Source organism: Acanthaster planci, linkage group LG19, assembly GCF_054643075.1.
Source record: "Acanthaster planci isolate LZ-2023a linkage group LG19, COTS_SCS, whole genome shotgun sequence".
Classification (NCBI taxonomy): Eukaryota; Metazoa; Echinodermata; class Asteroidea; order Valvatida; family Acanthasteridae; genus Acanthaster; species Acanthaster planci.
Genome location: NC_141795.1, coordinates 2,035,075 through 2,061,580, shown reverse-complemented (window position 1 = coordinate 2,061,580; position 26,506 = coordinate 2,035,075). Strand labels below are relative to the sequence as shown.

At 41.7% G+C, this 26,506-nt stretch overlaps 2 protein-coding genes across 4 annotated transcripts in view; both read right to left on the bottom strand.

The window, feature by feature from the left end:
• Positions 1 to 774, bottom strand: part of LOC110979079 (stress-activated protein kinase JNK-like) — a 38,711-nt gene extending 37,937 nt beyond the window's left edge. Inside the window, exon 1 of the mRNA XM_022234632.2 lies at positions 403 to 774. The gene's annotated coding sequence lies outside the window, so the exon portion shown is untranslated. The remainder of the gene's footprint in view (positions 1 to 402) is intronic.
• A 922-nt stretch (positions 775 to 1,696) lies between these two features.
• Positions 1,697 to 26,506, bottom strand: LOC110986348 (rho GTPase-activating protein 24-like). Of its 3 annotated transcripts, XM_022248350.2 has the most exons (7): positions 26,306 to 26,506; positions 24,100 to 24,199; positions 10,522 to 10,789; positions 8,096 to 8,221; positions 7,227 to 7,359; positions 5,430 to 6,621; positions 1,697 to 4,468 (listed from the first exon to the last, which is right to left on the bottom strand). In XM_022248350.2, exons 3-7 carry the CDS (start codon positions 10,766 to 10,768, stop codon positions 4,382 to 4,384), a joined length of 1,785 nt encoding a protein of 594 aa, XP_022104042.1. In that variant the 5' UTR covers positions 10,769 to 10,789; positions 24,100 to 24,199; positions 26,306 to 26,506; the 3' UTR covers positions 1,697 to 4,381. The 3 variants fall into 3 exon arrangements, with proteins under 3 accessions (XP_022104042.1, XP_022103881.1, XP_086986010.1); XM_022248189.2 differs by lacking the exons at positions 24,100 to 24,199; positions 26,306 to 26,506 and adding an exon at positions 19,314 to 20,167; XM_087129884.1 differs by lacking the exons at positions 24,100 to 24,199; positions 26,306 to 26,506 and adding an exon at positions 17,243 to 18,218.

Genomic DNA, 26,506 nt, shown 5'->3' with positions numbered 1-26,506 from the left:
ACAGATATTTTTGTAGGAATGTAAAATTTATGGTGATCCTGAAAAAAAAATTCTAACATGGTCTCTGGACATCCAAGTCTAACCAGCCAGACAGCCACAGCTCAGCAGCTGCATTCATTACTCATATGAATCCCACAATATCATTGTTGATATGGTTGAAGAAAACCGTGACATACTACCTTACAATTTTACAAAGCAAAACAAGTCACTGTTGATGGCATCGCTGATGGTCCATCACAGGCTTAGGCCAACATCCCATCCATCATGGCACATGATCGAATTTGTTACTGCATCGCAGTGTATGCAAATTGCAATGCACCAAGTCAGTGGGCCTACACATGAAAACACAAGTTTTTCATTCATAGATTCTAAAACCCACAAATAAACCAATGACAAACTCACCTTACTCAATGTCTTAGAGGTGTGATTGGAGCTACCTGAACTGAGACATAGTTGGGATTTTTCTTTTCAAAAATGTTAATCCTGACGTCACTGGCTAAAAAAAGACGACGGACCGAACAAATCTATCGGCGATGTGTGACAAACGAGCGAGCAAGGTAGGTTGGCGGTGTCTTCTTTTCGACACTGGAATAAATTCGACCGACTGATCTACACGAAATTTCCACTAAGTGATGGTAATGACGTTGGAATATCATCCATAGATTTGTAATTAATACATCATCTTCACTTGCGGTAATTTCCCAAATTCTTATCTTAGCACTATGACATTCGTTCAGAAGCCTGTGCCGAAAAATCCCAGCAAATGCTAATGAATGGATATCGTCCCGTCAGGCGTGACGTCAGCGATTTGTGCGTACCAAATTCATAAACTTTTTTCAGTACTTTCTTTACATAAAAGCAAGCCAAATCGGTAAGCAACCACTTCCCCGGGAAAAGACAACAATTTATTGCCCCGTTTCCGTTCAAGATGAACTATTTTATGTATATAAACCCTGCCAGTCTAGTCAAATGTACCTTTAATGGGACAAATATGTTTGGGGAAAAAAAAGTACGTCAAAATTAACTATTAGGATGACTTATGTCTACTTTAACGCAACAGAAGTTATTATGAAAGAGGGCGCTATTACAGATCTACCATCAAGCGGTTGAATGATGGGTGTGGTCGGTAATATTTTTGTAACAACTTCAGAATTTATTAAATTTGCCCTAAAATTAATCCATCCAAGGGAAAAACATAATTTTAATATTTTGACTCTTAACTTTTGTACGATTGGAAATGTTGAAGGCTTAGCATGGAATAAAGTGACTGCACAGGACTTAATCATACCAAAGGATGCTTATTAAAGCGCCTCAACTTTTCACTATTCCTTTATTCAACTGAGCAACATCTGTATCGATCCAAAATCTGGACCTGTAATTCCTTAATCAGCACGCAGAGGTCATTCAAGCCACTGGCGTCCATCTTAAGTGCTGAATACAAAAAGTAATACAAAGGATTACTTGCCGCCGTTAATTAATTTCGTTGGCGGCATGGCATCAATAGTTCCAACGCTGAGCGTGCCTACCACCGTCGCCTTTGATTCGACACGGTAGTCGGCGGTGGCTTCAGCCGGTTAAATTTAAAAGGCTTTGCAAGTCAGATTTTTTTTTCATAGATGTCTATTTTTGGTCATCACTCTCTCCACAGGAGAGAGGGCGCTATACCTACAAGACAAAACCACAATCAGAGTCGGTCTTACACTGTACAGTATTTTCTTTACTCCCAAAGCACCATATGGATGATTTGTATGACATATCAAAGTGCATATCAGACACATATTCTGATGACATTAACCATAATGATATTACCTGTCGTCTCCCGAACAATATATTGATACTTTGTTTTTCTGTGGAAACGGTTTATGACTCAGAAACATCAATTAGGATAAATGATATGTCCAAGCAGTGCTTGTTAATCCGAGTATGTAACACAGAACATAAATGATAAAAATAATGCTCAACACTGTCTAATTAAGGTAGTGGCCTGATTACTCCAGTCAACCATCGATGTTAACACCAGTGATGCAAAGAAAATAGAACACGCTATAATGCTGTAATGTGCAGAGGGAAATTCCCATTACATAAAAAAAGAGCGCTTCACCGATCATTTGCTTGTAACGAACATTCGTCATCATAATACTTTAAGAAGTCTGTTCTTAAATATGCCATGTGCAGATTTCATCAAGGGGTGGAGCCAAGATACTGTGACAAATGATGGCACCCCGTAGATTGCAACACAAAAGCTTTTGGGGGGAGGGGGTGTGTGGATGAGATCGCCTACTGAGGGCCCAACCTTATCCCCACAAAGCGTGACCCAAATCTCACAAAATGAGTGCCGAGCCTTTCCAAAGGCTATTTTCTCTCAGTAATATTGTATTACTTTGCATCAGCAAGAGCAAACTGAACTTATGGGCTGTAAATAAAGAACATTTTAACATTTTTTAGAGCATACCCCCCCCCGGAAACAATTTAAAATCAGTTCCGAAATACCTTTTCAGAGTCCCTGAAAGGAAAAGACCTTGGCTTTGTTGCGAGAAACATGGGTCTTTTTAAACCATAGTGCTACCAAAACCTTTGGGAGGCATGAGTAAAATGCTGAATAAATCAAGATGACTGCCTCCAAATCGTTGGAAGGTATATCAAGGTCCAAGAAAATTCCTCATGACCTTAGCTCAACTGATACATTTGCCAACTATTGCCATTACAGATAAAAGCTTGCTTCCTCCTAAAATGCACATTTCTTTGTTTGAGAACCTTTCGTAAGATACACATCTTAAACCTGAAATAAAATAAAAAATAAAGCATTTCTATTATACATTTGTTCAACAAAACACTAATTTGTCCACTTACTGTTTGTGATCTGTACACATTACGCATACATATTAAATTTACAAACAGGTCAAAAACATCGGTCTGGCCTACATGATAACAGTCGACTGATCTTGAAATAACAACACTAACGATGTCATCCACGTTGACAAACTTCTGTGAGAAGCCACACACGCTCAAATACACATGCGGAATGCACTCACAGCATCAAAACCTTAAATCCGTGTTCAAAATGACCAGGTATTTACTTCTATGAAGAATCTGTACAAAATATATCAACTGAAAGAATAAAAATCAAGGTCACTACCATAAGACATAGGCTTTATGCACAGCAGATTTCTTAGACCACGTCAATCACGTGCTTCTCGATAAATCTTTACAAAAGTTAACGTCACAGTTCACTAGACTGATGCACTATATCATAAAAAATTGATATAGAAATAAGATAAATATAAGCAGAAATCACATAAGGCCCCTTACAATTACAAGATTCAAGCACTTGATTAAATCGTCCAGGTGTTTTCTTTTATAAATCTAGAAAGTCAATAGAAAATGTACTTCCATGCAATAACACGACTTGAGTTGCTACAAAAAGGCACAATGGTACAGACTGTACAAACGCTTGCAGCTATTTCACAAATAACTTTGAAGAGTTATAAAAATAGACGTTTTGCACTCTTAAATAAAAGCAACCACGCTGACATCAGACTGTTGAAAGTATCTATACCGAAGAAATTGAGGGGAGAATTCTTGCAAGTTGGAGGTGATCTAGTGCCCAGAGGTAAGCCATTCTGGGGTTAACACTTAAAAATATATCCACAACACCAGGTTGTGCAAATGTCATTTTTGCATTTGTCTATGAATTTCAGGCAAGCTGGAACGTGGTGATACAAACACCTACGACCGACGTGTTGCTCACAACGGCTGCTAACAGGTGAGAAGTGGAACAAAGATACTTGACCTTTTCCAGAGCTGGTAGTAACTCGGGTGGTCTTAACAGGTAAGCAAGAGAGGACAAGATTGAAAATGGCATGAATTGAAAATTCTGCTGGCTAGTATGTGCAATGTACATACCGCATGGCTTAAGTTCTATGGCATAGGGCATTCTTGAATCCTAAGGAACGCAAACGTAATGAGACTGCAGGGTAATATGGGACACATGAACTGAAATCAGTGCCTGATTGATAATAATACCCTCCCCACTGGACCATGAGTGACCGGAAGCAGGTTTTATTTCCCGAAGCTGAAGGGCGGCCAGGTTGCTTAGCTTTTACTGATATCTCCCAGGCTCTCTCTGTGTCTAAAATTTACTTGGCTTTGGCTTACAGTTACACGCAACTCTATGGGAAGTGGCTGAAGTCACTGTCATAGACTCGTGTGTAAAATTTCAAGCTGCAGAGAAGTAATTCAGATATGGCTGCAGTACAGGCTGCTGTATCCTGCTGGAAGCTGGCGCCAACCACGTTAGGGTTTTTTCTTTTTTGGTACTGGTGTGCCGGTGACCTCAGGGGTCAAACTCGAAATGTAGACTGCGGCAGTGTGATTAGCCAGGTCACTTGGGTCCATACTCCGCGATGAAGGCATTCAACTGCTTCAGTAGCTGCTTGTTCCGCTCCTCTGTCGCTTTCTTAGCTGCCTCCTGGAGAGGAGGGAAATAAAAGTATTGATCAAAATCATATTAAATCAATCATATTATATCAATCATATTCAATCATGACAGATGTTCCTTCCTCTGCATGCCATGTCAGGCCTTGCCTCGTCCGTCACGGAGAAACTGGTGTATTTAAAATTTCTTGGTTAGTCATACATGTACAACCCCAAATATAACAGGTATTGGCCAGAAACTGTTGGCCACAATCACTGATCCTTCGCTTGCGTGATGCCAATTTACTTTCCACAGTGTGAAATCCTGCCTGCCTATAGACAGTGGTGCTGTGTGCAGACCTGATACATGTGTGCAAATTAAGAGTAGAATACAAGGCACAACCTATTACGTTGAATGTCAAGCCAAACAACCAAGTGCAAAACTTAAAAAATGAAGAGTTCATGTCCAAAATGCGATAAGTGCCATTTTGGTACCTTTCAGAATCCGACCCTCTCTCAGTTACCTGAGGTCAGTTCCTCCTTCTCTTAGACAGCTAAAGACAACTTCGATGAGTTCAGGGACACATAGTACACTGCTAAAGTTCTTCCACATTTCATACTTGAGGAAAAATTGTATGTTTTTCAAATGGATGTATCTCACGTTGGAAACAGACCCTTCAAATAGCGATGCATGTTTTGCAGAATAAAACTGACAAAACTCTTCCTTTACTTTTGAAGGACTGTTGAGGGTATGCGGCAACGTCATTTTATACTGACCTTAAGTGTTGCTGACGGCACATAATTGAAAGATAATCTTCAAACTACAAGATGACAGAATTCATTAGAAAAGATATTCTGCTATCTTTGCAAACAATCAAGTATTGCAAGAGTACGCATCCCGTCACAATCTCACTTACTCAGGGGTCACATTACTGCTGTTTACATGCTCAGGAGCACACCTGCTTTAGCATGAGTAATGCACTCGAACACAGCCCTAGGTTTAAGCAATTAATTACCTCATTCCTGAGTTGTATCTCCAATCCTTCGCACTTGATTTTCCATTTTACCAACTTCTGTTCATACTCCTCCTGGCGAGTACGCATGTCAAGCTTCAGGGCTGCATTTTCCTCCAGCAGTTTCAGATGAGATGAGGAGATGTTGCTGGGAGGGTTTAAGGTTGCATTCTCCGGAGTCCCTGCCGTCAGGTCCACTCCCATGGAGGTGGAGTTTATCTCGGAGGTCTGAGGCTTACCGGAGCCCGGCAGGAGAGGCGACGGCAGAGGCCGCTCCAGACTTGAAAGAGCTTCCTGGTTGCTGAAGTGCAAGGTGTTTGGTGACGCCGGCGTAATGGTGGCATCGAGATCAATCTGCGAGGTGTTCTTAGAGTTCGCTTCCGAGTTGCCACACAAGTGTTCACTGCTCGATTCAAGGGTGCTGGAGTCTGACAATGAGGTATCGTCGTGGAAACCGAATGCACCATCTACACTGTAGCTGCGCTTGCCCAAACCGGTGTCAGATGGGACCTTTATCCAGTCTGAATCAAGGTCGATCAGGAGATTCTCGTAATTAACTCTGTCCTTCTTGTCTCTTGGAGCCGGAACGGGGGCGTTTGCAACTTTATCCTTGAGCTCCTTCAGTAGGTCCAGACTCTCTGGTGAAGATGTTATGTTGCGCCCCGTCTTCCTCGGGGGTGGGGTTGGACTGCTCCCTTTGGTTCGGAAGTCAATCTGGTCATTGGGTGGGAACATCTCCTCATGCTGGCGGATTAGCAGGTGCAGGAACTTCTGGCTCATGGAGGTGGTCTCCATCAGCGAAGTGGCATTCTCCAGGGGTGGCCGGAAGATGTTGGGGCCGAAGACGGTGGCCAGGTTGAGCATACTCATGCGGTTTTGGCTCTCATAGCTCTGCACATCATGCAGGAACTCGCACAGGTACTTGAGCAGGTTGTAGTTGGTGCGAGGCAAGAGTGCCAGCTGTCGGATAAGCTCCTTCTTGCCCTCCTCCTCGTGGTCGCAGTAGAGCTTGATGCCGTTGTAGAAGTTCTCATAGTGCTGCCAAGGGATCAGGGGCTCGGGCAGCAGGCGGAGGTACAGCTTGAGCAGCGATGCGATGGTGTGGATGTCCGTGTTGCTGGCCTTGAAGTCGGGCTTCTCGCCGCAGTCAAATCTCTCCTGGAGCTCCTTGATCAGACTGACTCGTCCTGGCAGCCTGTGATGTGATGTCCAAGAGAAAAAGGGTTAAAACAGGTGCACGGGCTAACGGAGTCATCCAAACATGGGCCTGCCTACAATGTGCATTTTTGAGCTATTCTAAAAACTGCTAAGCATGTGATTTTGCAGTTTGAACAGACGAAACTGAACACCAGCCAAAATTTCATGTGAGCTTATGGCTTTAAGACTGGTTGTCTGCTGGCAATGGTTTCTGTTGAGTGGATTTGTGGCCATTCTAAAAGCTGTTCTCACTTTGCAAAACCAGAATCAAATTTCCCAAAGCAGCTGAACAGCAAGTGTTGCGAAGCAACTTGAAACCACCACAACTCTTGGCCTGCAAAGGATGTCCAGTTATACACTGAAGAAGAGCTTAAAGATGGACAAAAAGTGCATTTAAGAAAAACTCATCAAAGAAACCCTTTAAAGCAAAAGCCACCATACAAAATTTGGGCCGGTAATCTGTTGCAGCCAAGCATAAAATAATCTACACTGTACGTGTAAAATGCTACAAGCTTAGAAACACAGTGGGGGCACCAGACAGGAGCTCCAAGGATCCAACTCTTGTCTGCGCTCGGCGAGTGTTGTGAGTAGGAAACAACTCACCTGAAAATGCCTTCCTCTTGCAATCCTCGTTCCCGGAGCTGCTCCACGCATTGCTCTACAATGGACGGGATCTGTTTGGTGCTTGTGGTGCTCTCGTTAGTAATGGTGTCCAAGAGACTCTGGCCAAATATTCCTGCAGAAATATGTTGCAAAGATACAACTATTTAAAGCCATTCATTCATTGGGAAAGGGGTAATATTCCATGGAATGGCTGTGCACAGAGACTTGCTGAGCACAAGAACTCTTTGCCTAGCCACAACGGGTTACCAACCAAAATGTATGCCATCTATACTGCTTGAAACTGGCTCTCAGCTGAATACAGCCAGGCATGTAAATGTAGGGAGCAATCATTTCCGCCAAACAGCTGCACAAAATTGGACACAGTTGTTTGTTGCAATCTTTTTTTCATCAAAACGTAGCTCAACTAACGTTTGCTGAGAAACTATTTCGAAGTGTGATCTCACACTGGCCTTTTTTCTTCAATGGTGTTCCTCAAATTTCCAACCACATGACATTTCTAAGCTAAACCTTATATTCTTATTTATTTTTTCCAAGAATAATCCCCAAAATTCAGAACCTGAACCAAACAATACTTTCAAGCCCCAGGTGACTCAACATTGGCTGCGCAAAGCATTTTGACACTTAACCAATCAGAGAATGATTTTACACCTGATGACAAGAATTTTGCATTAAAAAGGGCATCGAAACAAAACAGGCCGTGTCATTTTTTGTTCAAGAACGTAGGCCAACCCGACAAAAACTTGTCCCCTGATCTTCCTGTTGCACCATTCCTGTCCAAACCAGCGACGGCTTGGCATCTTGCCAGGGTCCCCCTTCCCAGTGATGCAGACATGCCACCACTTCCTCACCTCCACCCTTCTGCTTGTAGATGGCCCGTCTCAACACCTGCATCCACTCATCCACCTCTTGCTGACTGGGTGCCCAGAGGAGGAATGTCTCATGGTTGGGGGTGAGTCTGCTTGGGCCATCTGAGCCTAAAGACAGACAATTAAACCGGGAAGAGTGAAAGTATTACACTTTCATGTAACATTCCTGTGCATGCTCAACTGAACACAGAGATTGGAACAATGTTTCTATGTAATCTGCTACACCCTCCAAGTCGTCCTTGAGGTAAAGAAATATGGTGTTCAAATTGGATCGAGCTGGATTAGTTTCACGGCTAAGTACGTGTAAGTTACACCAGAATATGGGAGAGGAGGCTGTTTGAGTGATCTATTTTGTGGGCGGGAGAAATAGTGGTTATCTTCTAAAACATTTAATTTTCTTATGGGACTGGTTACATGAGAGGATTCGTTGCAAAAGAGGGAAATGCTTTAACCCTGACACTCCTCAGTCCTCCAACAGGTGAAGGATTTAGGAAGGTTAGGGTTAAAGAACTAATCTGTAACAACTGGTACAGGCATGTTGTGGTCGGTGAGTGAAAAATGTTGCTGGCTTGAATGCTGTTCAACTACATCGGTTTTAACACACTGTAAATTCAAAATACGAATACACGTTCCAAATGTGTTCCACAACTGGACTGATAACTGGAGTATTCTGTCCCAAGAAGACATGACTGAGCTGAAGTGTGCCGAGTCTTGCTGTCACAGGAATATGAGATCATCAACCACAAAAGGGATGTTGAGATTGCAGTGCAGTCATCAAGTTCATCAGAAGTCAAGTCCCTAGTCCAGTCACAAGACACAGGGGATCAACAGCGATACAGGGATACCTTTGTTGTCGTAGGTCATTTAAATGGCTAACGAATGAGACTTGTTATAGGTCTGCAGGATGGACCGTGAACAAATTATGGGAGGCCTGTGGTATAAACATCATAGAAACCTATCTCTTTTTGATCTGAGTTGCCTGTTTACAAACAGATCACAACGTTTAAAACACTGAATTGAAACAACTGGGTCTTCTCAGAACGTTCCTGCTTGTAAAGGACATTAGCTTCCGTGGGTTTCCACAAACCTTCCATACTTTAATAGCTAGTGACTTAGGCTGAGACTTGTGATGTTGAATGCCTTTTGATTAACTCGTGATGGACGAGACAAGAACACTACAAATCACGTACGTGAGGGTAATCATGCCCTTCACTGGTAAATTTTCTGTACCCCGAAATGCACTGAGATTCAAAACAGGAAGGAAAAAGCAATGCATTAGACAGCTTTGTGCAAAATTACATGTACCTCAGCTTAGGCCGTGTCCAACTTACTTGGCTATGGCTTGAAATTATGCACTAGTATGTGATAGTGACTACATCCACTTCATAGAGTCATGCATAATTTCAAGCCACAGCCAAGTGATTCAGACACCGCCTTAAATCTACCGGTAGAATTGAGAAATTCTTCAATTTGGCATCTCTCAGTGAGAAAGGATAAATCTGTGACAGCATTTTAAAAAAAAATCAGGAATGGGCAAGCAACTAAGAGGTCTGTGTAAGGCTTTGCACAAGACCTTGCAAGGTTGCTCACTAATATAGGGGAAGCAAATAGGGAAATAGAAAGTATATGGGAACATGGGAAGTGAAAAAACTTCAGGAAGGAAATCAGCTAATCTAAGGAAAACTTGTACCGAATCAAACAAACTTTCAGAGCGAAAGTGTGCGTACAGCATGTATATACAGGCATGTACACGTGTGGCCCCTTAAAAAGTTTTGAGGAAGTTCTGCATGTGTCGGTCTCCATGGTTCTTCAGTGAAAGGGGGAAATTCAATTGGCCGTCTGGCCAGACAGGCTGATCAAAATCAAATGTCAGCAGATTTTTTGGGATGGATATCGGCCAATAACTGCAGTGCTCGGTGCCTCTCTGGAGTGATGGGGACGGCTGCCTGAGGATGAACGTATGCGGAAATTCTGCAGAACATTAAGTACCACTGTAAGACACGACCGACACAAAAGGACTCAAGTACGGTAAAAAGCAGGGTAATTCCGCTACTATCCAATAGTTTCATTAGGAAAGAGAAACACAATCATGTGCATACACAGATGGGTTACTTTTCCCAACTGACCCTCCTAGTCTTTGGACGGTCACAGACTGTCAAAAGTTCAGTCCACTTCCCCAGTACAGTATATGTACATGTACAGGTACATGTATATGTGTAGACATATCACCTTTCATTTGACTGATTTTAAACTGAAAGAACAGCTCTGTCCTAGTGTGTGTTTGCAGGAGTTAAAGAGGTCAGTTTATCATTAGCTTTATGAACCACAAGTTTTGATTCATCTCCCATTTCCCTTCTCAGAAAACCCCTCCCTCCTCCCCCCCAAAAAAACCCTGAACAAAAATTCACCTGGTAGAATTTCAAACAGGAGTTTCCCCGGTTCGTCCAGATTCACCTGCCGCTTCTCCACGCGGTTGTTGCGCAGCGGTATGGAGCCCAGCGGTCGCGGGTCATCCTCCCGCAGGAAGTAGTGGAGGTACTCGCCCTGCAGGACAAAGTAGCGGCGCTGCCACGATTTGAAGGGCCCGCCCTGCTTCTTCAGCCAACCCGTGTGGGTGACGTCTTCCCGGGACAGGCTAAAGCTCCTATCGGTCATCCTGCGGTGTGGATAACTCTCCTAAACAAATTGACAGCAAAAAACAAACAAACAAACAAACAAACAGAAAGAAAATGTTACTATTAAACTTATGATCAACTATTTCTGGTGATGAAATCCAGAGAATTCTAAAAAGCACCCATCAGCTTCCAAGCCGGAAGAAACCTGCAGAGAGGAGACAATGAGAAGCGGTTTCGGTTATGGAGGTTCGGTTATGGAGGTGGGCCAAAAATCCCAGAGGCATATTCAGGTAGGGACTGCAGCCAAATCCATTCAATCCGTGGGTTTGAATCCTAACAGGAATAATGACACTGATTTTCCTTGGGTATTTAGAGATTTTACAATAACTGTACATCTCTTTCCATCCAGGAGAGCAAACAGTTTAAAATTCGAAGGTAGGGAACCAAACTCCATTCAGTGAGCTTGAGCTATCAAACAGCCATCAGAAAGTGAGACTATCGGTAACTGGTTTTTATCCCACTGGGCTTCAGGGTCTGGAATCATTTTTACAATGGATCCAAACCAGACTGTGACACTCAAAACTGTGTAAAAATATACTTAAATATTATTTTTGCTGGAGTTACATTACTGGTATATCAAGGGCTTAAATAATAGTCTGAATGCAGCCCATGTACGGCATGCCGACACCAGGAATTGGGAAATGTGTTTACAATGCACACGTATACATTCTGGTCCCTGGATGAAACCACAGTACGGGAAGGAATCTAGTCACCTACGTGTGACGTGGCACATATTGCACATGTTCACATGGCTTCCACTTGATGGTAATGCAACTGTGCATGAATACATGTACATGTATGAGTAACTTTGCCTTATATGTCACTGCAATTCCCTTTTCGCACAGTTTTTGGACTCGGAGGCGAGGTGAGTCTTCTGATGCAGAAATCAAGTGGCAGTATGTGCTTGTGGTGACTTGACTCAAGCATCAGGACTCAATTCAAGTTGCTAAAAAATTGTGACTCAAGCCGAGTCACGATTTGAGTTCTTAAAATTCTACACTGAATTGGTAATTAGTTTTTCACACTGAAGGCATTCCATACAAACCAACATGCTTACAATCAATGTTCTCTTCCTTGGTTCCTATGAGTACACTAATATGTAGCGTTTCATTTACTTCAAAAAAAAGGTAAATACACATACCTCATTAAAGTTGACAAACAAGGTCTGGGTGCTACAAATGAACTTGTTTCTCCGGTATTGGATTTGCAAATAACTCAGACAAACTTTGGGAAATGTGGTCGGCTTTACGTCAAGATAAGTTTGGGAAATGCAGTCTAGACCAAAATAAATACATACATACATGTACTTGTATGTCGTTGTACCTTATCAGTTGCCGAGTTACAAATTACCAAAAACAATCAAACAACAAACAAAAACTAACAGCAAAACAGGAAACCAGGTTTAAAGCACTGACTGACTCAAACAAAAGTAATGTATGACTGTGACTGAAGAGTGTGCAATGTATTAGGGAAAACCTAAAGCCAGGCTGAATAATTGTTAGAATCCTGCCCACGCGAATGCATGCCAACGAGACCTTCAGCCAACCAACCGGGACAGGAAAAACCCTGTAAGAACCGGGGGTCATCCACTCGGCAGGGTTAAAATTAGATGAAATGTGGTTCAGCTGTGAAGCATTTCTGACTCTACTGGGGAAGGGGGCTTGTCCGGGAAATGAAGCCCATGCAAAGGCCAAGTTTGCTATGAAATGGACAATAATTCATAACTTAATTAGAAGGCTATGGATGGACTAGTGTACAAGGCAGACAGAACAGATGTTGGCACAACGTGTAGGAAAAATGAAAAGAAAAAAGTCAACATACAATGTACCAGGTACAGTTGCATTTGATTGTGCAAAAGTTTTGAGGGATGAAGTGACATGTATTTTGGAAAAATGCTGTTTGGGCGGTCTACATTTAAAAAGACACACTTTGCATTTATGACCTTAAACTACACCTAAACAATATTTAGTTTATTTTGGGTTAAAAAAGGAGTTACCTACATGTCAAAACGGGTACTGGAAGCCAACTGCATGATCTAGAATAAGTTTAAATGTGTGATTTCTGAGCCATTTATATACATGTATAATTAAATTACAATTACGTTGGCTAAGGCCAAACAAAATCATGGTTGTGCTTCTGTTACACGCCCTAACTTTCTAAATTGCACTAACCCTAAATCTTTTTATTGAAACAGAAATAAAAATAAAAATACTGTTGCGGACCCTCGTGCTTATTTCAGGGCTGTGAAATGTCTGATTTTTTGTTAAATATGCCCAATTTCATTTTCCACTTTTTTGGCCTCGTTTTTCTTCCGTGCACAGGTGACGATATTTCCGTTTCTTTTTCTACCAACGCAATATGACGGCCAGGTGAAACTTTGCACGCCCTCGTTTGGACACCGAACAGTACTGGAGCTCTGTAATGAACGTGACTGAATCTTCTGTACGTGCAGTACCGGGATACAAGTGAACAGTGAAAGGTACATGTATCTGTGCAGTTCGAAGCGCAAGCCTTGTGTACGAACAGCATCCTGGGACCATCAGGTCATTTTGTTATGATTGGCAGCCAAAGAAACATAAATATTCATATATTTGGGAGTCATTACAGCTGTTCTTGCGTGAATGGAAGTATTGACTAACAATGTCCACAATAAACTTGCGGTAGCACACATTTCACTGTGAATTTATGGCCTGAAATAAGGTTAATGCATTTTCGCTTTCGCTGATAGAGGGTTTCATGACAACTGGCGTGGGAAAAATTTCGCACCCTAAAATTTTTGATCCAAAAACTTTAGACGGAATCAAAACAAAGATACTACCCACCCACCATACTCAACATATTTTTTTTCAATGTAAGGGCACCCTTTTTATATTCTATGTTTTTCATTTCTGACTGACCCTATTTTGGGCTATTTTTCCCCGCTGACCCTGCTAAAAAGACCTAAACCCAAAAGCCCTGAAAACTAACGATTTTGCAAACGACCAACAGTGACGGTCTGCGTTTGCGTGAACATTCTGTTTACCGCACCTTTCCATGGCCCACTTGGGTCCGTGCACAGCCCTACACCAGCAACATGGAATTTTTTTAATGATTTTTTTCCCAACCGAACGACCTTATCTCAAGTGGTAAAAAAAAAAATGACAACCATAGAATTTAATAAGGGCGCTCTATTATGCCCAGGCATTGCATACACAACACATATTTGTAACAAACTCAATTACATCTACATGTACAGGTACATGTACATGTGAGTGGTGGAGTACATTTCGATGAAAGTGATATTTATTTTTCTAACACCCAAAAATAAATAGGGAAAAAATCCAGGGGCAAATTCATTATACAGATTCCACTAAAGGACACAACTTGGCAAATTAAAACCTGTCCCTGTCATGCGTCACATTCAAGAATGACAGAAACCGATTGCAAAAGCAGCAATGCTGCAAACAATGAAGGGAGGAATACGAAACGCAGTACACACAGGGGTACATGTACATGTACCGGTACATCTACATGCCCGATTTATTGGAATCTCGTGCATACACAAAACTATCAAGTGCTTTTCACCTTGACAGTTGCGTAAAGTGCACTCGTACACAATATTCGTACAGGCAAAAAAAATATCATCCTGAATCATGTACCGAATAAGTGTAAGTGCGTGTTACACTTGTTGTCCATGTAACTCCTTAATCCTGCATGTAGGTGAACACGTACTCGTGGCAGAAGCCAGTTGTGATTTCTTTCATTAAAGGCAGGATACAGCTGTCAGGAAGTTTTGGTGGACTGGGCACAAAACATGACCACCGTGGCACAAAGCCAATTGCCCCTGCAACATCCACAGATTTCTGCAGAAAGGACCCAAGATCATTTGAAAATATATACATGTACAGAAATCCCATCCTGTCACCGCAAATTCCAGGAACACAAAGTTTGACTGCTGGTTAGAGCAGGATGTTTAAAAACCAGTATGAAATTTCATCATTCTTTGTAGCAAATTATAATTTTTTTTTTTTTGGTGCAGCGGGAGGAGAATAAGCTGCAGAAAGAGAAAAACTCTGCTGAAGAAAAGCTTCACATACATGTACATGCCACATACATGTACACGTATAAACCAATCACTGGATTCATCTGCAGATTGGAAAGTTGCCGCGATATCAAGGTGTCCTGAATTCTGCACCAAGACCTGGGCTAAACACGTAATTTTACTATGCTAAGTGCCAACACTACGAAGAATGGAAAATGGAAGACACACGTCTCCTAGACCCATTCATTACTATTAGCCAAATTTTATTTAAACATCTGTGTGCCTTTAGAAGCATCTTCATACTGCCTGTCATTTGTTTGTGCCCCTCAGCCAAAGTGTGGATACAGTTTGCGTTTATCTCCATCCAAAAATGGTTTCATGTATGAAATCATGTGAGATGTTCTGTTCATGATCTTACATGTACCTTCAACAAGATAACCTTAATTTTCACAAAGTGGTTACCGATTAATCAAACGGGCAAATTTAACTGAGTGAAGAACGCAATGATCAACTGAATATTAAAGTCGACGACCTGTGATACACCAGGGACTACATGCAAATGATGTACATGTACGTGTACCGGTAGCTTGGAAATTAAGGCTGCATCCGAATCTGTTGTCTAGAGCTACATGTAGGTCTAGGTCTTCCCTCCATTTGAAATGTGGGGAGATGCGTAGACAATAGACCTAGCCGTAGCTCTGGAAGCCCGTTTCGGACATGGCCTAAACTATGTGTCTATACAAAATGTGCCACTGAGTTCCTGCACAGTGGAGGTTTCAAGGAAGACTACGAGTGACAAAATACATGTACTAACAAGTAGGAAGTTACGGTTAATGCTCCCATGGAGAAATTTGAAAAAAAAATATAGCCCAGAGGGAATGATTCTATGGGCTGCTTTGTGGAAGTCTTTTCTTCAAGCAAGGTTTCCCCTCGATATTTTGCTTGGTTAAACTTCTGGGAGATCGTGTCAAAGCATCCAATCAACCTGTCATGAGCCTCTTTGACAAGCTGTGACAAAGTATATACAGCAGTTGCAATGCTGCCTAAAATAGCCAAGTCAAAGCACTTTTCAACCAGTGTATAACTTACAAGTTTTAACCAACTCTTTTGGCTGAGGAGTACAGACATTTCTAGGGCCAGTGGTACTTGTACAAGTATCAATAATTATAAAGATATTTCTATGGACATGGTCAATACATGTACACTGTACATGTATGTACTGTATAAATACATGTTACTTGCTTAGACATGTACCAACACATGTACAGGTAGGTCTACAGTACATGTAAAACGATGTACCTTTCTGTGTTTGCACTAATAATATTACTTTGGCTTTGCGTCGGAATTTTAATTTTTCATTCGGTTTGTCCTTACCATGGAGGAAGGTTCCCATGTCCTCACACCGATGTGCACACACACATATTCACACTGTATTCTCAGTTTGGTCCAACCAGTTGTGATATATCAAAAGCTTGCACAAGTGGGATTCAAACCCAGAATTTCCAGCTCACCAAATGCAAACATCATTGCAATGAAACTCACACAAGAAGCCTGCATTAGTGCGCAGGAAGTCGTGGGTTCGACGCCCGCCCAAGCCTGCAACTTATGAGTATTTCAGAACTCTTGGAGCACACTGAGAATACGGTGTGATGCATGTTGGTGTGGCTAACGGCAAACCCCAAGTATAAAATGTATGAATTTCTCAGTTATTTTGTGACATAGCAGTATGATGTAACATGCATTTTCAAAGCATAAAATGCTTTGTCCTTTCCCCCTGCATTTAATTATATATGTACTTAGTAAAATGAACTTTCAGACTGCAAGCCAGAAGCATAAAGAAATGTACATGCACGACACTTGTGGGTACAAGAGCGTTGCAAGACGGAAGTCAGTTTGCGTAATAAGTCTTGAGAAATGAACTGCACGTGTGTGGAGATTCGAAATAGTGATTGATGTACATGGTACACGTACTTCAGGCCCTCGTACATGTATCCCAATGACAAGTACATGTAATGAGTTCAAAATTTGAGTCTGTACACGGCTGAGATCATGCCGAGATTGAGTCAAAGCCAAATTGTCCATCTTGACTCATGCCTGAATCGGAGCTGTAAGAACCGAGTGGCTGGATTCAGGTACAACGACACAAGTACATTGTTCACTGGTTGTACCAACGGTACATGTTTGCACATGCTCATGTACACTACAGGAAGTTCCCTTCAACATTGCAATGGTTATGGATAAAACAATACGGAAGTTGAGAAACTGTGATTGTGCATGCTCATACGTGTATGTGATACACATATGATTTGCTGTGTACAAAAATCATCAAATGTGGCCATATCTACGTGTACAGGCCTAATCTGCAGGTTCAGGTACAGGTGTGAGACAGAAAGCAAAAAAAGGGCAGCGACCAGCCTAGATCAAGAAACCAACCTTGTGCCTGCGAGAGCTTCGTAAGTGGTGCCCGTGTCGCACCTGCGGGGCCAGGCCGAGGCTGTTCAGCGTCATGCTGCGCACTTTGGTTTGTATGTTCCCTGTCTCGTCGCTGCGCTGCCGCCGGTGGGTATACTTGGCGGTGCGGGATGTCTTGACACGTTCCATCGTGGCAATATGGTGTTCCTTGGGGCGCGAGGGCTTGGCGTAGAAGCTACGTCGAGATGAATTGCGTCTAGCCAGCATGTCTTTGGTGGGACTGCCCTTGGGGTTCTCGGCTGATGTGTACAGTTGTCACCCCCCCTCCTTGGTGGCCTTCCTCGCTAGCTCTCTCGTGTGCTTGAGAGCAAACTCTGCTGAGGCATCCCGTGCGGATGTGGGCCAGGAAGTCCTAATCAGCCTTGTCGACCTTTTTTTTTTATTCTGACGAGGGTGAAGTGTATGGGCAACGGGTCCCCAGGGAGCTACATTTAGTAGCTGACTTCAGAGGGTCTTTGCTACTGTTTAATGAGGTGTTTCCCTTTGCAATGACTCCCCTACTGTGAATACAAATGCCGAGCTTGTCTCTGTCCATTCATGTTTAGAGAGGAAAAGTTTGCAGCTGTATGGGCCCCTTCAAGACCTGTGGGCACCCACTCATCGGATGGCGTGGCTAGGATGGTGATGACGCATAGACACTGGGAGTGTGAACCCTCAGCACGAGACCAACACAATGTGGTAGCCCAACCACATGGCCATGGACATTTCATGTCACTGTGCTGTCAACAGGTGGGAACCAGTCCTATCTCAGCATACACGTGAAAAACCAAGAACTGTCACTTTCCTGACGATTATGACAATGACCAGACTGCTTTTTTGAAAGAAACAGTCATGCACTGGATGATAGGCAAACGAAATGGACACGCACGTCTTGGTACAATTTTAACAGCTTTGAAATCCAGTTCGGAGACAGCAATGCGGAGGCCATTTACACAGACATCTGAACACTGGAGAAAGTCTCTGGCAAGACCATTCAGGTACAGTACAAGTACAAACTTGCTACACAAATGTAAACGGCTAACATGAAGTGTACATGTACACGTGTGGGGAGGTCTGTGGACTATGTGCAGCAATGAAGAATACCAGTCTCATGAAGCTGAGCCATGGAGACAAACCCTTGCTACCCTACAGGTACATGGTCATGGGAAAGTTGGGTGCAAAGAAAAAAGCGAAAAACCAAACCAAACCAAACAAAAAGCCAAGATATCAACAGAAAAATGGGGGAGGGAGGAGAAAAGGAAGCACATCTAATCCTAATCTCCATTTTCATTTCTTTTAAAGCCAGCGTTTTTTCCTGTTCTCAACCAGTAATTTTCTTGTTCTACATCTGTACAGTACTTGTTCAGGTTTTAACTCTACTTAAGTCCCCTCCCGTGCCCCCCTCCCCTTTTGTGAATGCTGGATCCACCTGACCTCCAATGTCATATGCTATGTACCGGTATGCTCACCCAGTGCTGCCGGTGTATCAATTTAATTAACACACAGGGTTGCATACTGTGGCACCTAACAGGGTGAACCATGAGAGCCCATAGCAGATGGAGAAAGAATCACAGGCAGGCGCTTCAGCTCAGTTTGCTAGCCATACTCATGTTATGGTCCCGTCTCTACATGTGTACGACTACGGTTTCAAATTTTGAAACTATTTTTTAAATCAAAAAAACCCAGTTGCAAGAATATCATAATTTTGATAACAGGAAGAGCAGAAATCAACAAATTGCCACTGCTTGAAAAAGGATACTGCATACTTGATTACATAAGATCACTAAATAACCAAACAATTCCATGGGACATCTCGTTTTCATCACAAAAGCTCGCTAGCGTTCAGTGTACGACCCTGAACAATAAGCAAAACTAAGTTGAAGAAGGAAACAAATATCATGAACTGAATGTGGCAAGTGCAGTGCTAATGCAGAAATATCCTCCTTGGATTGTACAACCGATGTGGCTTAACCTGACACCTTCAGTTAACCTACATGTCTGCTAAAGAGCTCTCGTTTGAGGACACAACTTCAAGGCTTATAAACTTACGTACATGTACATGATGTGTACGATTCACAAATCGGGTCCACAGGAACATGGAGTTGGCTTTGGGATGCTAGAGCTGTGCCCTCAAAATGGAGCTAATGTGCCCGTTCCTTATAGGTTACCTTTGCAACCAATACACTGTTCCGGCACAATGCTAAAGCTGTAGGCTCTTGATGCCCCGAACTACTGCATTGTTTTGTTCGATGAGGGATAGATGATGCTTCATGTACACGTATATGATGCTGACACGTCCGTGAACAAATTAAGCTGAATACCGGTACAGTACACAATGCGTACGTACATGTACAGTATGTACATGTACATATCGCCTCTTCTTCCTGAATTGGCAATCAGCACCAATTTTAAAGAAATCTATGATACTGGTTTTTGAATTTCCCGTATCAACTTTCAATTCCACAAACAAACAGGTACATGTACTCTGCTACCGGAATCACACTTGATGATGATTACTGCCTTACATGTACGGTACCCTGACTAGGGTAGTGTTTTATTCCTCTGTGGTACAATGTACATGTACATGTTGTATCTCCAATAATACAGATGGTGAAGCTTTTACATGCATATTAACTTTGCAACCCAAGCTGCTACCGATAGATTCTGGGAAAGATGATCGTGAACAGGAAAGACAAAGATTGATGACTTTTGGTTATGAAATTAAAAAGGGCTATGTCATAGGATTGTTCTGTTTTTATTTGAAGGAAAGATCACACCTACCTACAGTGTACACGTACACAGGGGCAAACGAGTAGCAAATAAGACAAAACACATGCCGTTGTTTTATGGAAGAGATGTATGCTGATAATCTCCAAAGAATAACTGGAAATTCATCACACCTCCAGACAAAAATCGTAACGACACAAAAATGCATACATTTAAATATGGTGCAAAGCCTCATGCACTCTCAAATGTACGTGTACATCATACACGCATACACCTGTAGGTACACTCAGTTACATGTACATGTACATTCACGTGTACACACAACCATCATTTCAAGAATGAAATTATTTGAAATATATTTTTTTACATCTTGATGAATTATTTGAAATCATGAAACACACTTGTAGGTTCCAAGATTGTCCCACATGCTAAATGTACATGTACTGGTACTTTGACCCAAAGTTGTGCTTTGTTTGCTTGGTATTTGCATGCTGAGCGTAGTTTTTTGCATAAAAAGCGCGAACCAAAAAGGATTATGGGGCGATTTTGGACACATGAAAGGACACGGCAGAAAATGGGCAAAACTATGATCAATTTGGGATCTGAAACCGTCTTTTACCTAATGACAATGATTGGAAATGGAGCTCATTGCACTGTGAATGTTTGATAAGATGCCTTTTTGAAGAACTGTCTTGTAATAAATGTTTTCTTTTGCTGAAATTGCTGTGAAGCTGAGTGTTATTGTCTCCCTCAAGTGCTTGACTCTAGGTCCAGGCTACTGTGTATATCGCAGGACAAACTGAGTAATTCCGATCGTTGCATTTGAGTACGAAGACTAAGAATAAAATAAGATTCAAACAATTGAGAACGGTAAACATTACAACACTTTTCATGAATGAATAACAGTTTCTCTGGAATGGACAGCAAAGCCCCTTTTTTATGTCATCATCAGGGCATCTGCAGGCAAGTGCGTTTCCATAAAGGTCACTCGAGTCTACCATAGTGTCTGCTTCTGTATCTTCCAGAAGAGCACCCACAAAGGTTGTCTGTGGTCTTCCTCGGTTCTGTGACCACACTTCGACCGCCTGAGGAACATTTTACAAGCAAACCCCTTGAGGTCACATGTGCTTGAAACAAAAAGAGTTCCTACATGTAAATCCAACAGTAAAATGCTACCCGTGCGGTTACATGTAAGTCTCACGTTGAACCTGAACTTCTGATGGCACTTTGATCTGGTGGCTACCACTGTGTGCCATGGCCGTTTTCCAGTACTCAACTTCGGCTCCATCTGTCTCAGGCTTCACCTGTTTTTTAACTACATGTAGCTGACTTTGAAGCTGTAAGCGCAGTAATTAGTCTAATAGTGCCACAAAACATCAAATAAGATGCAAGAGAGCCAGAAATTACAGTAATCCAATTTAATTTAGACGCTTCAGGCCCACAATCGGGGATTGGTTTTGGGAATGAAGCCTGAGACGGAGCCCAAGTCAAGTATTGGAAAAGGGCCCATGACAAGCAGACCTGATCACTAAACAGCAATGCCCTTGGAACTCAAGTAGCTACATAAATTGTGAAGTAAAAATAGACAGCACGGTGCCTCAATATTTTTCTCCTAATTATTAACATGTTACATGTATGTCTGTGGAGACCACACGGGGAGGGGGCAATACAAAAATAAAATGGGTTGAGGTGTCAGTAGCCCAAAATCTGCAATACATCCACACGGTCAGTCAGAAACGAGAACCGTAAACTTCTACAAGTAGGCTACATGCCCTGTTTACTTTGACACAAGTACGGTATCAGAAACGTGAACATGCACGGTGTACATGTATGTCGGGGTGAATAATTTCAAACTTCCTTGATGACACAGTATTTAGAAATACATGCACATGTAGGTATAATAACTTTCATTCCATGAACATGTAAACCATTTTGTTTTCAACTGATGAACAGAGTGCAGTAAACTATACAGTGATGACAGGAATGAGTCTGCAGCAGCCTCTGCCACTGGTTGTGACAGCAACTCTGGGGATTTTGAGACATTCTGGAAAATGCTTTTTAAAACACCCAGGGAACTAAAAAAATGAGAAATGAATCTCTATTGCACAAACTTGGAAAGATATGCAAAGATTTTGAAAAGAGTATTGCACTTTCTTTGAGACGTGACAGTTTCGACAGAGAAAAGTTTTGGAAACCAGGGCACAGATGTTTACAAACAGTGTCACATTGGTGTACTGTCTCGATTTAGTGTTTTATTTTGGTTTGTTTTGAGAAAAAAAAAGAAGCAAACAAATGCCTTCTATGGTAATATACATGAACGCACTGCGAGAGTTCAAAAGTGCCTTTAGTTTTCCCAACCACAAGAGGTATGTAATGTACATGTATGCAGGGATATATCAAATATGTTACAAATGTGTTTGTGTGTACATTACGCGCTCCTAATTACATAGTTAACAGGTTAAATGAGATGCATTTAAATGTAAGTTTGGTTTTGGAAATCAGAGGCCTGGAAAGTCAATAAGCAACCACATTATGTACAGTGTACATGTCTCTTAGTTTTTGTAGATCTACACATCAATACCAACATTTGACCGGATCCCAATACTGAGTTTTAAGGCCATCATCCGTATAATGTTGTTTTTAGTTTATTAATAGAAAGAGCAAACTGACAGCACTTTGTTTTGATGTATCACTCATGCATGCTCATGAGTGTGACGTTATGCAGTGAAATATGTATGTTGAAGATTCCTACTGACTGACACTGTGTAAGCAAGATTCTTTCACAGACCTTTCACTCAAAGCCTGTGACACACAGCAGAGTAGCAGAGTGCGCGACAAATATCAAAACCAAACATTCACTCTCATGTAATACATACTCAGTACATTTCAAGACAACACCTAGAACTGTGCTGTGTTAAAGATGCCAAGTTTAAATTGGGTGTGCATTTGTTTATAATGAAAGGAACACAGTTAGTTTTGCTGTCCTGATGTACATGTACATGTGTAATTTCTAAATTGTTTACATGTAGGAAAGAGCATGTAACAATTCTGTAACCGATACTTCAGTACTACAGTCGTTGGAAGCAAACTTAGGCAACTGCCCAGAACCCCGCCCCCCTTATTTTCTACAGCTACATGTAACATTGACCCAACTTTTTCTGAAACGTTTATATCAAAAAGACCACCGACCGTCAAGGCTATTTTTGCTATTAGTCGACAAACTCCTGCAAGGCACACTTGATGGAGGGAGCTTTAATTTCCATTGTTTTGTTTGAATTTAGCCTCATAACCTGCATGTACATGTATGTCAGTGTATGTATGTACATGCACATGCATGGCGACTGTACTGCTTCTTGTTGATATGGGTTTGCATAACGCAGCCTCGTACAAAAATGTCTCCTTCAGACTAATTTGTGACACAAAAATGTGCATCTCTTGCAAATGACTCAATGCCACACTGGGCACCGTAACTTACACACCCGTACTGCAGGAAAAGGTCTCTCTTTAACTCAGTGGCGGTATGTCTGATTTCAGGAAACTGCAGATGGTCCCATTTAACTCTACAGACACAGTAATATCGATGTGTGTTTCCTCAATGTACATAATGTACATACATATGCATGTATAATCAACCACCAAAATAGCATTTACATTACAGGAACACACTGTCTTCTGGAAATCACACCTTCTTATGTTCTGTGTGATGGAACAATCAATTTAAAGAATCAGTACATGTGCACAATGTACAAGTAGTTGTATCACATCTTCACCTACATAGATGTTATTCCAGCTCCAAATATCTAGTGGCTGTACTTACACACGGATTCATCTTCCATTTATCCTCTCTGGGGCTCAAGTCCACATCATTAAAACTTAGGTTTAACTATTGAAATTTCATTCCCTGTTTGGGCAAGTGCATGGATGTAAATATTGTTATGCATTCTGGATACCACAGTCTGGCCACTATCGCTATGTGAGCCACGGTAAACCAATCTGGCACTACATGCAGTGATGAATTTGGGCAGCTTCTGGACAATTCCCACCATGCGTAGCACTGCCATGACCCGGGCCAACCTGCCCAGGCCAACAGTATTCTTCAGGAAGAAGCTTACCCGGAGCTCACTGCTTGAAGTTGCCAACAAATCTGTTATTCTGCTCTTCCTGGGTTCATCCAAAAAAGATCTTCAACCCTCAACAATTTGTTGCTCAGTTCTGCAGACAAAATTTGTACAAAGAAAACAGAGTGAGTATCATGTATGAAATGCGAACTTCCACTGGTGAAGAACCGCCCTTTCCCCAATTTTTTTTTGGGGGGGGGTTGGCCAGATGATCAGGAAGTTTTTCTCTTTTTTTTAGCAACCCTGGAACGCGGCTTTGATTACGATTCACACGTAATATCTGCCACAGATCTTTGTGGTTACGAGAATGACCCATACAGGATACAACCAAAATGAAAAAAAAAGTTAAACAAAACGATATTTGGGTAAACAGTCATAACTGAGAAGTCTTTCTGAGTTGCATGGAAGATGCTAGAGGAAGTTTTCAGTCTCTGCTTTTAAGAGTACATATTTAGAGTTTCACCTTGAAGGGTCAGCAAATTCTTTCTTCCTTCAGACCTTGCCCTAATTTTTTATTTTTTTGGGGGGGGGAAGGGATGTTAATGAGGAAAGGGGTGCTCAGTGCTACTGTACCTAGGGTGGATGGCAAAAGCACTATCTTTGACTCCTCTTTAAACTTGTTGGTGTTTACGAAACTTAAAAATTATAGAGGCTGGATGTGGAACTCCTTCCTAGATGCCTAGTCAACCCTGTCCGTGTTAGTGGGCAAATAGTGGGTACGGAGCAGAAAGTATTATGTGACCTGTGAAATGAGTCTTTAAATGGCAAATTTTGTTTTAGTAATGCAGTGGCTATTGTTATGGAAGTGTAGACAGGTTTCTGTCTACCTTTTTGTACCAGTCGTGCTCATTGGAAACAGGAACAAGACCAGTTTACAGACTTTATTTCCCCTTAAAAATTCCTCTAGGGTATGAATCTACCAAAAAAGAAAAGAAACTTATGTATAAAAAGTAAACGTGATCTGATTGAGAAAATAAACATTATGGGAGAAAAAAATTGGAAATAATCTCCCATCGAGAGAACTTAATCCTACACGCAGTATCTAAGGATTTTAGAACAATACGCATACCCACCGGGCTATCGCAATGCCATGACGGCAACGGGAAACTAAAGCCTTACATACATTGCTAATCAAAACTGTGCAATGAACTATAAAATATAGAAGTCGCATTACTGGTTTCTGTGACTTCAGCCACTTCCTTTCAGCAAACCCGTTCTGGTTTTGATTAGACAGAGCAAACTGAAGTATTTGCTTTACTACTGCACATTGTGCATCATTTGGTATTACATGGTGGACTAAATGTAGGGCCAATATATGAAAGGTTCATGTTAAGTCACAATGTGCAAAATTCCAGGCCTTCAGCTCAAAAGTGGCCCAGGTGACTTGTGACTCATTTTGTTGGGTTGGGTCAGTACTCACTTCAATTTAGACAGGCATAACAGGTGAAAGCTTGCACTATTGCAGATATGTACATGTACATGAACTTGCATGGAACTTTCCTCTGTATATACATGTATCTACTTCTCCATGTGCTAAACATCCAAGTTTAGAAGAAGTTTCTAGTTTAAAAACTAGAAATGCTTTACCATGGAAATGAACTTCTATTTTTTCAGAGTGTAGTGCTGAACACATAAATGACACGTAAATACTAACTCACTATGCAGAGTGATGCCTGCTTGGCGCATCCAAGTTCGTGAACAAACCTGAGGAAAACTTGAAATTTTGTACGACTTTCGTTTGGCTATCTGCATTATGACACAAAAAGTGACATGACTGATGACTGAATGATGAGTGGCCTGTCTGATTATACAGTCACTGACAGTAGGCTCCTATGGTCCTATCACTAAGTATTACACATGACAGATTCATATTTCATAATCCTAATTTGGAGTAGGCCTACATGTATTTGTTATACTTATAGGCCTAGTCTGTGACAAACTATAATTTAGGCCTACTTTACTTCCTCCAATAATAGGTAGATTCAGTGGTGACAAGAATGATATTGTCTTTTTATTGATATCGACAATGGTGATCACTGGTCGACCACTGTCAACATGGTCGACGATGGGCATGACACTGAGAACATGCTGAAAATCTAGGCGAGACTATTCCTTCCTCCACTGCTCTAGACATTGCTAGAGATTGCAAAAAACTATCAATCGGTGGGTGTCGATTACTAGTTAAGAACTAATTACTTACCGACATTTTTGCTGAAAACCCTTTAATCCCGTCTTGTTACACTTTGTGTAGGTGATCAGAGTATTTTTTTACAATGATATTACAAAATGATGAGGAGCACAGCACGGTCCACTTAGGACAGTTTACTTCCGCAATTGCAAGAGCACTCGAGTTTCGAGCCCGCTGAGCGAAATGATAGACGTACATGTACAATTACATTGT